Source organism: Etheostoma cragini, chromosome 4, assembly GCF_013103735.1.
Source record: "Etheostoma cragini isolate CJK2018 chromosome 4, CSU_Ecrag_1.0, whole genome shotgun sequence".
Lineage (NCBI taxonomy): Eukaryota > Metazoa > Chordata > Actinopteri > Perciformes > Percidae > Etheostoma > Etheostoma cragini.
The window spans coordinates 12,418,261-12,432,985 of NC_048410.1; the positions used below are offsets into that span (position 1 = coordinate 12,418,261).

The 14,725-nt window shown below is 39.7% G+C and overlaps 1 protein-coding gene across 1 annotated transcript; it reads left to right on the forward strand.

Moving 5' to 3' along the window:
• Window positions 1-8,735: 8,735 nt before the first annotated feature.
• Window positions 8,736-14,093, forward strand: LOC117944018 (G-protein coupled receptor 61-like). Its single transcript, XM_034870526.1, has 2 exons — window positions 8,736-9,081; window positions 10,461-14,093. Exon 2 carries the CDS (start codon window positions 10,676-10,678, stop codon window positions 12,071-12,073), a length of 1,398 nt encoding a protein of 465 aa, XP_034726417.1. The 5' UTR covers window positions 8,736-9,081; window positions 10,461-10,675; the 3' UTR covers window positions 12,074-14,093.
• Window positions 14,094-14,725: the final 632 nt, after the last annotated feature.

Sequence of the window (14,725 nt, forward strand, 5' to 3'; positions counted from 1 at the left end):
AAATAAAAAAATAATTGAAAAACAGAACTCTTCACGAAAGACAGACGAGGACGAGGACGACGCTCCACCAACAACAGACACAGAAAGCACAGGAACTAAATACACGAGTAAATGAGGGGTAACAAGGGGCAGGTGACACAAGGCAGGCAGGGTGGTTAGGGTTCGTCCAAAAACAGCTGCAGCTATAAACAAGGCTATGAGAGCGATGAAAGTGAACCAAAACAGTAAAGTTGAAGAAAAAAAGTTAACCAACAAGATTAAACTCACTATAGAGGAGGTTTATCCCCTTTGAAGTTGTCACATTGTCATTTAATATATTTTCATAATAACAATATCAAACATAACTGCTTTAAAATTGGATCTTGACACAAGAAACCTAGATTAGATAATTAAACAGGACCAACAGTAGGTCTACATGCAGGCCTATTTTGTGCTTTTTCTCAACTTGTTTTCAATAAATATTGACACCAGCAGCCTTGGGATATAGTTGCAAATTTGATCGTGGAAGTTTCTTGTACAGCCAGAATATGTTGGAAGTGAGACTTTGTTGAAACAAAATGAAGACAGGCTGCAAAACTGAATCAAGGTTTGGGCTTCGGTGAAGTTTTAAGTGCTTTCTGCAGAGAACAAACATATAACAAGAACGGTTTTCACAATGCAAACAGCTACAGAGTGACAAACATCTCCCAACCCTACAACAGTGTTCTTCTGCCTTATATCCCGTGCCCCCAGAGAAAAGAATACCTTGTTTGGAAAACAGTCTAATCTTAGCATAACAATTAATCTTCCCCGGCAGACAAGTTGGAGCTGTTGTTGTAGTCTTTCTGAATCTGCCCTTTGTGTGTCAAAGTTCTCTAATTGTCGTTCTGTCTTAGCTGGAAAAGAACAACTTGTGTCTTTGGATAGGCTATGGTGACCTGCTATGATAACCGTAGCTCTGGACAACTGTTTCTGTTAGACTTTGTTGCATTTGTCCTTGAAGGAAAAATGCAAAGACTAACAGTCTTCTTCTCCTTCAGGGAGGACACACAAAGAGAAATTCAAAAGTCATACACCCTGAAAGGCATTTGTGAATACTTATATGAATAATCAACAATACATGCATACTATAGCATGAAATCATTGCTTAAATGTAATTTTCCCATTACAATTTAAACACAATCCAGTAAACCACATTTAATGCAAATATACTGGCTTCACTCATTGTATTTTTGAAATAAGTCTCATGCAATAAGGAAGACTTAAATACAAACAAAACACATCATGTGTTGTTAAAAGCAGTTTATTAGGTTCATGTTGGAGGTTACTGTCACGTGTCAGGATTTGCAGTTTAGGATCCAAACGCAGAAGATAAGATGAGAATTTAGTAAGGTTACAGTGACTTATTGAGTTGAATAAACTTGCAGTCCAAGCAGGCAATACATCCAAAACAAGAAAAAACAGGTACATTAAGAAACAGAGCACAAGAAAAACGCAGAACGTTTTGACACAAAATACGATGACAAACTAACACCAGACCATGGGAGCACACAAACTAAATACACAAGGACCTTTCAGACAATGCACAGCTGGAGTGGACAGGAAACTGGAATAAGGAGGAAAACACTGATTAGATATCAAGACAAAGAGGACTGGCAACACAAAGGCAGGCTGACGAGGATAGAAACAACCCAGGTGTCCAAGGGAAGACATATTTGACAAGGCTACAGGGACACATACAGTAAGCAGGTACAGACAGCACAAGCACAGAAAATTCAAACACAATGAAGGAAACATGAAAACTCAACATACGAAATCCTCAAGAGACTAAGAGCAAATGAATCAAAAGAAACACTGCAACAAGGTCCCAAAAACATAACGAGAACAACAAAAAGTCTGAAGGCCTCTGGCTGCAGATCAGGACCGTGAGAGTTACATCCCACATCAGGCTGGCAGGTAGATAGGAAAATAAGCATGCAGGACATAAACAATGGAACAAATGGGCAGGGAAGGCTATGCCATTACAGGAGCAAGGCAACAAACTGGTAATGAGAGGTGCAAGAAAAAAGCCAGAACACATACACACAAACATGCCGGGACTAGGATTCGTCTAAAGCTGAAGAAGGTGAAAAGGGCAACAATGCAGATGTCAACATGACAGATGACCCTCCAGCTCACGTACAGCTGTACACTGAACACCTTGTTATCAATCTTCTGAACATAAGCTCATTTCACAGTGACACCCTCTCATAATAGGTAATGTAAAAATGAAATGATCTGGTTGCTATGGGTGCCAAGGGTAGGAGGTCATGCAAACAATGAGAGAACCATGTCCAGTATAAAATGATTGCCATGTAATGGGCGAATAGAGCAAACACAGAGAGGACATTATGACGTCAGCGTGCAGCAAACGGTCGACGTGCAGCCCACGTTTGCATTATCCTGCAAGTCTTCAATTAAAAGGTTTAAACTGTGACAAGAAATCCACGATTTCAATGGTGAATCGAGTCACACTGTGAGGTCTCAGTAAGACTACGGGACAATGTTACATCCCCCAGATAGTTTACACCCCAGTTACTTTAAATTAAAGCTATATAATCTAGTCCCGTCAGAAGAAGTCCTCTACAGATGGAAATATTATATAATGATTAAACCTACTTTTGAAATGAACAGGGTTTTATTACTAATTAACTGTTAAAAACAATGTAGTCAGTGACCTAATCCAAGTATTAGCATCCAACTTGCACCATACTGTGAGGTTGTTCCCCTTTTCTGCTTTGAATACAAAATGATGGCCAAATTTCCACCCAGTAAAAGCCTTTCTTCCCCCAAGGCCATGATAATGAATTGGCAACTGTTGCCAAAGCTATGGTTTCACTCGAGACCTGAGTGGTGTTGTGTTAGACTCATGTTCTAATGTGTTCGCATGTGCATGGTAGTAGGATAAAAAACTGTAATCCTGCTAATAATCACATTTTTTACTAAATGTTTCCGTAATCACGTTACTTTTTTTTTAAAACTTGAACAGAATACAGTTACATCTTTGTGTCATGTATTCTAATTTCTATTGTTTTGTTGGAATTTACCAGTAGATTTCTTCATGTGGCATGGCCTTGCAATAAAAATTGAAATTATTGCTTCCCTGTTAAATAAACCAGATTACTCTAAGTTAAAGATAGTGTTTCTTCTAAGCGTTTAAATACATCTTTCTGACCATAATATCAATCTGGCAGATACATATGACTTTATTCATTGACATTTTAAAAAACCCATTTAGGAGTTTTCTTCTGATTAAAGATGAAAAACCTTTCTACCACTGGTAAATGTAGCCTGTCCTTCCTTCTGACGTGTTCTTTTTTATTCCACAATGGATTATTCCACAATGGAAAATGAACAATGCTTTCAATGATGTGATAAATGTGTCAAAACTTGGATAATGATAAAAGCTTGATCAATGTTTGCACGCATAAACTCTTTCAAATAAGAAATAGATTACAAACCTTTTGAATGTCCCCCTTGAGGATGAATGGATCAGCTCAGCCAGAGTGCTTTAACCTGAGGAATAGTATCATCATCGTCATCCTCATTACTCAATTTTTAGTGTTCAGTATGGATCCATGCGCACATCCTCTCCCAAATTATCGTTTGCATGACAATTTTTTAAAAACTTTTTTGTCCTAAATACTGCTGCAGGCTCTGTTCCATTAATTTAATGCATGCCTCATCATATATGCTGTCCTGCTTTCAGGGTCAGAATTAAACTGTTTCCATGATTGAGCTGCTGAGCTTGGGAAAGTGTGACGCATGCTGTGTTGTGTTGTAATTTGAAAAAAAGCCATCAAGCTCTCACTCAACGCTACAGAACCACATGTCGCCACTTTACAAACATGAAAAGCATGTATTTCCAAAATGCCCATTTCTCATGAAACAATAACCGTCTTGTTTTGTAGAGTGTTTTAGTCGACATAAAATAGTTACCCGACCTCACAAAAGTTAGTTATCTGAAAACCTAAAAATCACCATGTATGGAGATAGAAGGCTTCACTAGACTACAAGATCATGTTGTGATTGCTTGAGGTTCAGCAAGATATAGAGCTGTTTTGCTGAGACTGAGCTGTGCAGGAGCAATGCATCTGCGACCTCCACTGTATAATGATGTGACATGGATAGCAGTAATTACCCATCATTACCAAAGGGTTTTTAGTGTTGGGACACAGAGATACACATGCGAAACACACACACACACACACACACAAACGCACACACACACACACACACACACACACACACACACACACACACACACACACACACACACACACACACACACACACACACACACAAAAAAACAAGCACACTATGTGACTTCTGCTGCACAAATGTACAGCATTGCTGCTACAATGCTAGGAATGTTGTTCTAAAATCTGTGCTAAAATCCTCACATGCATGTCTTGTGTGAAAATAGCCCCCAACAAACACGCATGCATGCACGCACAAATGCACACACGTATGCAATACAGAACGTTTGCTCGGGAAGTATCAGATAGCAGGGTTGACTTCGGCGGCGGCCTTGTGGATGGGCGTTCCCCTCTCTAGAGATTTTAAGTGCTCTTGTGATTTCTAAATGAGGTACAGCACTGGGGCAGTGGCAGCATGTAATGGCAATAGTCAACCCAGCCCACAGCGCTCCATCAGCTTCTTTTCTTAAGAAGAGCTGATTGCTGCTCACAGCTGGAAAAACAATTGATGTAACTGTTTTTCAAGACCTGATACTGGACATGTTACTGTTACTGACATGTCATTCTGATGATCAGAAATAATATATTTTGGTCATGATACAAGCTGATCTGGCACGATGCTTCTGTACATATCGTGTGCATGTGTGGACACACAGTTGCACTTATCGTTCTCTTTTTGATGTAACTCACAGACTAATTCTAATTGACTGCAGAGTAACGTTTTGTGTTTTTTTCTGTTAACAAAATGGAAATACAGGTAAAACTATTTATTGTTTCTGGACTTCATATGATACGTACTGGTAGGTTTACATTTACTCATACACTGAATTGAAACAACAAAGATATTAGAGCTCACAGAGCATGCATTTGTCCAATGTATCACGCACACTGAAATTCAAAGCCAGAGAGAATAGATAAACAAATCCCTGGCAGTCGGTTGTGCCTGTGTAATGTTCCTGTTCTGTGCCTGTTTATTTACAAGAATGGAATATGAGAACTGCGTGTGTGTGGATGAGAATCACAGTTGTATCAAGTGTATCACAGTAAGGTTTGGGTATGCATGTTCAATAAGCTTTGTAATGTGGATAACTGCATGTGGCCATAAAACCATGCAATACCAGAACAGTTCTTGAAGCTATTACAGTGTGTGAAGCAGGCAGCTACTGTACCACATGAACAACACAGTGGACACACTGCCACCATCTGGTGTAGGCGACACTTTCAGGGGGCTGTTCAAGAGGCAGGTTTGCTGAGTTAGCTGGATTACTTTGCTGAGTAAAATATCTGTTATCCAGATAACTCAGTAAACCTGCATCTTGGAACATACCTTATGCCAGCAATGATTGACAGACTACTTTAAAAAAAGAACGTCCATGTGATTCCTTTAAAGTTAAACAAATACATTTGTTAGGCTATGAATCTTCCCCTGTCCTTCTCTGACACTCATTTTCCTGCTAACGATGGCAGTCTCATTGCAACAAAGGAGCAGTTTGTTGGAACATATTATGATTACTATTATTATATTATATTACTTTTATTTCAAAAGTTTAACAACATGTACTAATATCTTGCTCTCCAGAAACTGTGTATCGTATTGTAAACTCTGACTGTGAAATAACAAAAGAATCTTCCACATTGTCAGTAACTTGCACTTACTTTATTTATGATGAAGGTCTGAGGACTGAAATATTTAATATCTACTTTAAGTGACTAAAAATGTGCAGTGTTAGTTTTTTTCTTCTCAATTTCACTAGTTCACACAATTGTTTTAATGGAACAATTCAACTGCAGTTGTTGGTGTCAAATCATCATCATCATCATTATACCAACAACATACATAACTCATACGTAGTTAATTAAAAAGATGCATTTGCATCATAGCAGCTACCTAAATAATGCAATTCAGAGGAAACCGTAACTGTTTTTTTCGAAAGCTCTTTTCACGCAGCAAAGTGATTGTTTAAAAACACAAACATCCCAATTTTGAATTACTTATAATTTCCAACACCATGTAAAGTACAGTATATAATTCACAATGCCAAATACATGCATATTATGAATTATAAATCTCCAGACAGGTGAATGTTCACTGGAAGCAAAACAAGAATAACCCAACAAGATATTTTTCTGCCTGGGATACACACACGGTCACGGTCTGTGTTGCGGTATAAACCTTTCTCCAAGGCACCATTTATCACTTCAACTTTAATCTCCAGAATCACTCCAACAATGTTACAAGATGCCACAAAATATGATGTGACTAATGTTTTTCGGCATGGTATGTTAGACATTTGTGAAGAATTTGTCCTTCACTCGGAACAACCATTTTGTGCTTTTGCTTTGATGTTATCGAACACACAGCTGGTTAATGTTTTCCTATGCTAAGTGTGCATGCGAATCTGAGTTGACTGTTTGTGTAGGTTGCGGTAATTACGTTTTGGTAAATGTAATGGCATGATTTTTATTCTGAGTGCAGCTGATATTTGTGCATCCATATCTATGGGTAGTTATTTTTGGCAGTTGGGGCTCTCTGGGGTTAGTGCAGTGTCCTTTGCTATTTCTGAGTGCAAATGTGGAGTCTATTTTCAAGGTTGCCACGGAAACCATTGTATTTTCGGTGGCAGTGATTGGTGCTGCCTGCCGAGCAAGACTATTTTTGTCATGAATCAACACCTGATACACGCACACACACTGTTGCCAGACGTCTTATATCTTCACCATGACAACAGTAGTAATCGCTGCCCATTAAATTTGTCCACCCAGTTGCATCGTGTTTCCTTATGTTCTGCTGTCCAGGCATTGTTGCAAATATCGACAGGAAGAGACAGATGACGTTAGCTTGTAATTAGTCAGGTTTAAAAGATGATAGGTTATTATAGGCTTACATGAAATTTAAAAAAGAGTTGGTTTATATTGGTGAAGAGTGGCATAGAGATAGGGCTTCAACTAACATTACAATGTTGTATCGTAATGTTTTAATTATCGATTAATCAGACGTTTATTTTTTTGATTAAATGATCAGAAATGGTGAAAAATGCAGGAAGGTTTATATATATATGTACTTTTTTTTTATGACCCAAACAATTGATTTTTTAAATAGTTGGTTATGGTACATTCATTCTTTCAACTAATCTTTGCAGCTCCAGTACGCAGTGTTTTATAAAATAAAACAAAATACCTTCAATAGTTTGCAATACATGCAATACATGTGCCTTTCTACATTGTTCATCTGTAACTGTGTCTATGTACCTGATGCAGTAAGATCACTGGTTTGTGGGCTGAAAGCAAAAAGCTGCATAATGTTTTATCCAAATGACCTGCGTTCTCACAGTGACTTAACCAATGTCATTATTATGAGGCTATTAGTAAACTATATCCAGCAATTAATCAAATTATGAGAGGTGCAGCTAATAAAAACATGCTTCGTAATGGTGAAAGAGGTGCAAGACGTGATTTCCATAAAATGCAAATGTCATGTGTGTTATCATTAACCTTACAAATGCAAATGAAAAATCAAAGGACTAAGCTGCTTCATGCTTGCTCTTTCAGAAGCGTAGCCTTTACCCATAATAGCCCAGATTTCATTGTCCTACACTGACCAAGCAATGAGATGGATTGTATATGAAAAAGATCACCGTGGCAACAAGAGCCCCAGTTAGAGAAGCTGGGAAGGTGGAGACTGAGGCCTGGCCTAATCAATGCCTCCCTGTTTCAGCAAATCTTGTACTGTAGGGCAATTAAATCCATGAAATTACAACCCGAATCATTGCTGGCTGACAAAAATAATGAACGGTAAATAATTAAGGGATTAGACATGAAGGTGAGGTATCATGCTTTGTGTACATTCCTATTTATGAGTTAAGAGGTAACTTGGAGACATCTCAAGCATTTATTTTCAAGGTAAAACTAAATTCTTACTGGCCATGCTAGCAGCCCTACTGGGCTGTAATGCACATTGCACACCAGAAAATATTTTTTTGGATAGGTGAAAAATTGAGAACTATTTTTTTAGATTTTTTGGGGGGGGGATCCTTGATACTTGGGGGTAAAACAATTGTATAGGCTATTTGTCCTGCATATTCTTACTCCCATCTACCTCCTCTGGAGAGTGACAGGCTTAGCTCTGTATTATTTGGCTCAGATTTGAGGTGTAGGTCTCCTTACATGCAGCAACTGTGTGGCTGAGATGTCAAATTAGCAAACTAACATCCCGGACTGTTTTAGCCCCGTAAGGGTCCCATCAGCATGCTAACCTGCCGACGTCAACATGTGTTTGCATAACAATCACTGTACGCATATTATGTATGATGATTTAGTTTGTAACACTGTTAGTCTCACAATGCCAGACTGTAGGTTTTGAGAGATTTTGGACTAATTGTTTTCTTTTCTCATACCACACTAAAAATACAACTACAACAACTACAGTGACAACATTTTCGTTGTAATATTCAGTGTCTTATCTCGGAAAGTAATGTTTGACAATGCGGTGAGGACACTAGGACCCTGTGGAGACGGCAGCTCTGGTCCTGTTTCTCGCTGCCTCCTGCTCCATCTCTGCAGTCACTGTGTGTGAGTGGAGGGGGAAAGCAAAGAGTGAGCTGGTGTCTTTACATGCATTTACATGAGCATCGTTTCAGAAAAACCTCTGCTGCCACAGCTCAAGTCATCCACGGAGGAAGAGGCATGAGGTAGACCAAGGGATGGGAAGAGAAACAGGCTTCTACTGTGGGAAGTACCTCAACAGCATTTACAAGGTGCAGGGATTGATGTCCACCGAGTACCTAAGCTGTGGGAGCCACACCAGGTTTTCATCCTCAGAGACCAAAAGCAGCAGACAGCTGCATCAGGAAAAACTCAGATTCAGGTAAATGATGCTCTCTCTGTTTCTTTCCCTCACGCTCCCTGATCATCACCACATTTTCTCTCTTGCTCTCATCCTTGTCTTCTAATCTGCTGATAACTGCTGAGTGCAACGATATTTAGCTGTGGTATGTAGAAGGTAGGTCTTGCGTTTACAGTGGCTGTAATGCATTAATGATTAATACATAAATGAGTAGGTGGTAAGGCATGACTAAACAAGACAGGAGGGTTAATCTGAATTGGGAGTACCCCTATGTGTGATTTAGAGACGTTGCTCACAGAGGGCAATCTTTCATAAGTAATGAGGGAGGTTAGAGCTAAACATTTTCCTGATGTTGTCACTGCAGACAGGAGGCAGAACATCCTGTGCTTTTGTTACATGTGTGGCAGTGAGCATTCAAGCATCTGGGTTTTCTTGATCTGACACATCCTAATAGCAGCAACCAACCATGTCTGTTGACTACAATAGCTGGGCATGGTCAATGTGGATGCAGACAGCCTCTGCTGCTAAGTATGAATAGCTTTAAGTTTTCCATTTGAAACATCAAACTGACTTGTATTAATTGGCCTGGGCTTCTTTAGTGGCATACATGTTATTGCAATTGTAGTACATGTACACAAGCAAAAGCATCGCATCTTGGACCTACAAGGCCTTCCAGTAATCTGTGAGTGTGTTTGTGTTTTTTTAATCTGTAAACAATCAGTTTAGATCCTGGGTATACATATTTAACAAGAGCTCACACTGCCGGTGTAGATGTGACGGAAAAAGACTGTCACCTATTTATTATTTGGATTGGTTTTGGGGAATTAGCATGCATTCAGACATTGACAGGATGTGTGCTTGAAAAGCATCTTATTAGGCAAAGGAGCCGATCTTTGACCTTTATATTAATGAAAGTGTAAAGAAGGTGGTTCAAAATCCTATTAGTATTATCATACACATGTTTTTGGGCTTCATGATTTGGTTGCAGAATTATGAACTATAATATGTTCAAGTGGCTTGACAAGTGGCGTGATTTATGATTGTTCAAATCATTTAACTCATTCAGTTTTCTCAGCATGTTGCTAAAAAGGTGGTAAGTGTCTCTTCCTTGAATAATGCTCACTTAATTGAGTTAATTGGTTTGAGGGCTGGCTTTGGATTACATTATCAGTAAAATCGCCTTAACGGAGATTTGAGAAGGTATGGAGGATTTATATAAAGCTTGATTCAAGTGTGTTAAAAAACTGTAAATCTGGGGCAAAAGTTAAACTCAGCACGAGGAACAGATTGAAAGGATTAGATCATATAACCCAGAAGTGCAAATAAGGGGTCACTCATTATGGCGATATGCATGCAAAACCAGGGAAACACATATTTTCATCTGTCTCTCTTGTGTTTAGGCTGGGTTGTGACTGGCGGCAGACATGAAGACTTTCTATGTGGACAGGAATCCTAAAATCTGAACCTTCTGACAATCACAGCATCATCCTCCGGAGTACAAGGCAGCTTTTGACCTCATTTTCAAGCCGCTGTTTTCGGGCCGTACTTCCTGGCTTTGAAGGATGGGTGATGGGCCTGTGACTGCTCCTGCCTGCCTGCTTCATCCCACCCTTCAATGGAGCCAATGTGGAACTCCTCCCACCCACCTCTACAGCTCATGTCCAACATGTCTGCCTCCTATCTGCCTGAGGGCTGGGCTCTGTCCCAGTCGCTAGCCCTGCTGGCCATGCTACTCATGGATCTGCTGGCTGTGGTGGGCAATGTGGCTGTCATGACGGTCATTGCTAAGGCCCCACAGCTCCACAAGTTTGCCTTTGTCTTCCACCTGTGCATGGTGGACCTGCTCGCAGCCCTGGTGCTGATGCCCCTTGGCATGCTCTCAAGCCGAGCCTTCTTCGGGGAGGCCCTGTGCCGGAGCTACCTCTTTCTCAGCGTGTGCCTGGTGAGTGCTGCCATCCTCTCTATCTCCGTCATCAATGTGGAGCGTTACTACTACATCATACACCCAATGCGCTATGAAGTAAAAATGACTGTTGGCCTAGTAGCTTCAGTACTGATTGGGATCTGGGTCAAAGCCCTGGCCATGTCTGCTCTGCCGCTGCTCGCTTGGTTCCTGCAAGGTGGAAGAACTCCTCTTCTGGAGAGTAGTGGGGTGGGGGGAGGAGGGGCAGTCACATCTCCACCTTCTCAGGGTCACCGGCGCTGCTCACTACATTGGACAGGGGGAGGGTCAAACCGCTTGGCCTTCATGGCCCTGTTTACTCTGGTGTATTTCCTGTGTCCAGTATTGGTCATTCTTGTTGTGTACTGCAATATGTTCAAAGTGGCTCGGGTTGCAGCAATGCACCATGGGCCTCTGCCCAACTGGATGAACACGCCTCGTCGCCAGCGGTCAGAATCACTCAGCAGCCGTTCCACGATGGTGACCAGCTCTGGGACAGGGACTGGGACAGGCAGAGCCACTCCGCAGCGCCCCTTTGGGGGAGGAAAGGCTGCAGCAGTGTTGGCAGCAGTAGGCGGACAATTCCTTTGTTGCTGGCTGCCATACTTTACTTTCCACCTGTATTCAGCACTGGCTGCCAGCCCTCCAGCCACACTCGCCTCTCTGGAGGAGGTGGTCACCTGGATTGGCTACTTCTGCTTCACGTCCAATCCCTTCTTTTATGGCTGTCTCAACAGACAGATCCGGGACGAGTTAAGCAAGCATCTTCCTTGTCTGTTTCGTCGAGCAGGGGTTGAGATGGAAGACAGACTGCCCAGCCGTGAAGGATCCATTGAGGAGAATTTCCTTCAGTTTCTTCAGGGCACCGGCTGCAACTTAGATCCTCAAAACTCTCACAGCACCTCCAGCCCTAAAGGGGAGGCCTGCTGCCCCGTGGCTCAGTCCCAACCACCGGAACCAGCACAGACCATACCGGTAGATTTCCGAATCCCTGGACAAATTGCAGAGGAGACTTCAGAATTTATTGAGACGGAACATGCTAAAAACAACCATATTTATACAGACAATTAATCTGAAAATAAGACTAATTTTGATCATTCATACAAACAGTTTCAGGAGTTATTTCAGTGAAAAGACGTTCTGTATATCTATTGAAAGCTGTCCAATAGGTAGCTCGGTTGATGATCTCCATAAATTAAATTGTATCTTTGAATCATTGCACTTTGCCTCATTAGATTCCATCCTTGAACAGTAGTTGTTTAAGATGCCTTCTTGTTGTTTATGAACAGGGATATTACTGCTAGATTTTAAAAATGGGAAAAATGGCCTTCCATACAACCGGTCAGTTCTGTACAGGAAGTAGATTAAATGATTATTACTCGTGTAACTTGTTAAGCCTTTTCTTTAAGGTAAAAAAACAACAATAAATATATGTTGGATTCTGTTAAGGTAACTAAATTGTCTTCAGAGTTAAATGTTTTTCAGAATATCCCTTTGATTCATATTAGGGAACACTTGCTGAAATACACGGAGATGAAATGGTTCCACGCACCAAGTGATACTGTATTTTTACTGTAACTGCCAAATCAATCATTTTTGAGACTCTGGAAAAGTTAATTATTTTTGAATAAGTATTGTCAAAGAAGACAGCAATAAAATTTACGCAATTATGAGTATTTAGGGGATCCATTGAGGGAAAAGCACTGCTTTCACTAGTGATTGATGGCTGTACTTTCATCAATGACAATGCCACTCTTAACCCGTGTGCCATTCTGATTATAATCAATTAGGAGGCATACAAAGTGTGGCCTAACTCTCATGAAATTGCTATAACTTGTTTACAAATAATCACCTGAAATATAGTTCTCCTTTCTTTGGTGCTTGTCCAAAGACATATTTTTTTTATTTCCAAAAAAGCAGATCTGTGTTGACTCAGTTTAGGTTGCAGGTTGACTTTATAACTCATCCTAAGGGTCACCCAGCTTTCTGCCATATGATGTATTTATCAATGTATTTGGATATAGATCAGTATTCTCTTGATCCACTGCATTACGTTTAATTATGAATATGTTTCTTACATTTGTTAAATGTGCAAAATGTTATGTTATGTTTAGTAAAACTGTAAGTTTGGGGTTGTGTTTCACTCAGCATGACCGTTTTTATTTTGATTATTGAGTGTAAGTATTTGTTATGAATTTCATTACAAGGAGGCTGGTATTTTTTTCAATGTATTTAGTAACTGTAACTGCCTTGTTTGTTTTTCAGTTTAAATTTTTATCCGGACAGAGAATACATTTAGATTTAGTTTGACCCTGTTCATCAGGGTTTTTACAGTACCTCACACGCAGGAGAAAAACATTGTTTTATAGTCCTGCGCAGTTCCATGTCAAGTATGACTCTTGCACACTATTCTGATGTTGCAAGGAGAAAACAGATGTGATTCGCTCCTTTATTAGAAATGAAGGTGCAGACTCTGCCTAGTTTTTATGATAAGATGAAGTGGTTATTTATAAAAAAAAAACTATTCGGGATATATATGATGAATATGTGTGTAAACTTTTGATTGAAAAGACTTTCTTACGTAGCGTGGATACAGGGTTTTAAAGATCTTCTTTGAGTGATGATGCCAATCCAAAATCAAAAGCTTGTTGAGCTTATCCTCTTTTCATCACATCTAAATATCCCAAACTGTGAATGATGTTGAATGTTTGTGTTAGGAAACTCACATGTTCAGAGATTGTTTTCATGCTGTGATAAAAAATAAATGGATAAATTCCACTGTACTGCAATGACATGAATGTGTTTTAGAAAAAATACACGCCTAACACTTGAGTGAGAGATACCGTTGTAATAAAGAGTTTCTATGTTTGTAAAACATTTTGGATGCATTCTCAGAATTTTACCAATGATGTGGGGCTGCTGAGTGGTGCCAAATACATATTTTATTTTACTCAACATCTCAGTGTGTGTGGCTTAATCTCTCTGCTTTGCTTTGATATTCCATTGCAAAGAGGGAAGACACAGTTCAAACACTTTGACCTTAAGGTAACATTTAAACTTCAAAAGGCCAAAGCCATTGGTATGACCTTCATAAGAAATACAATAGATAGATAGATAGATAGATAGATAGATAGATAGATAGATAGATAGATAGATAGATAGATAGATAGATAGATAGATAGATAGATAGATAGATAGATAGATAGATAGATAGATTGACAGATACATGTTAATACATCCTGCCACTGTTTAATGCTGTCTTTCTGTTGGAAGATGCTGGTGCGCGACAGGCCTCACACCTCAACGATGGACCTCAGTCAAACCACCCCCAGCTTTGCCAGGCTCTGCCATCCCCATGGCAATTATTACCTAGTGACATTTCTCAGTGCTGTAGTGGGCGGGAGGAGCGTTCTCTACCGGGACTCCAACAAGACAACCTTATCTGAGACTTCTCAAAATACATTTTCTATACTAAACCAGAGCTGAAATTTTTATTTGTTTGTTATTTTTTTCACCATCTCTGAATTTCTTGGTGTGAGTATCTCATACTGTAAACTGAAATAATTCTCTACTCTCCATTCTTCTGTTAGAATGTAGAATTTCTTGTAATCTTGATTGCTTTATACCTTACAAAATATATACTGTTTTTACATTTAAACTTTTATCAGAATCAGAATGATCTTTATTGTCATTATAGACAAAATACAGAAAGATAAAGGAATA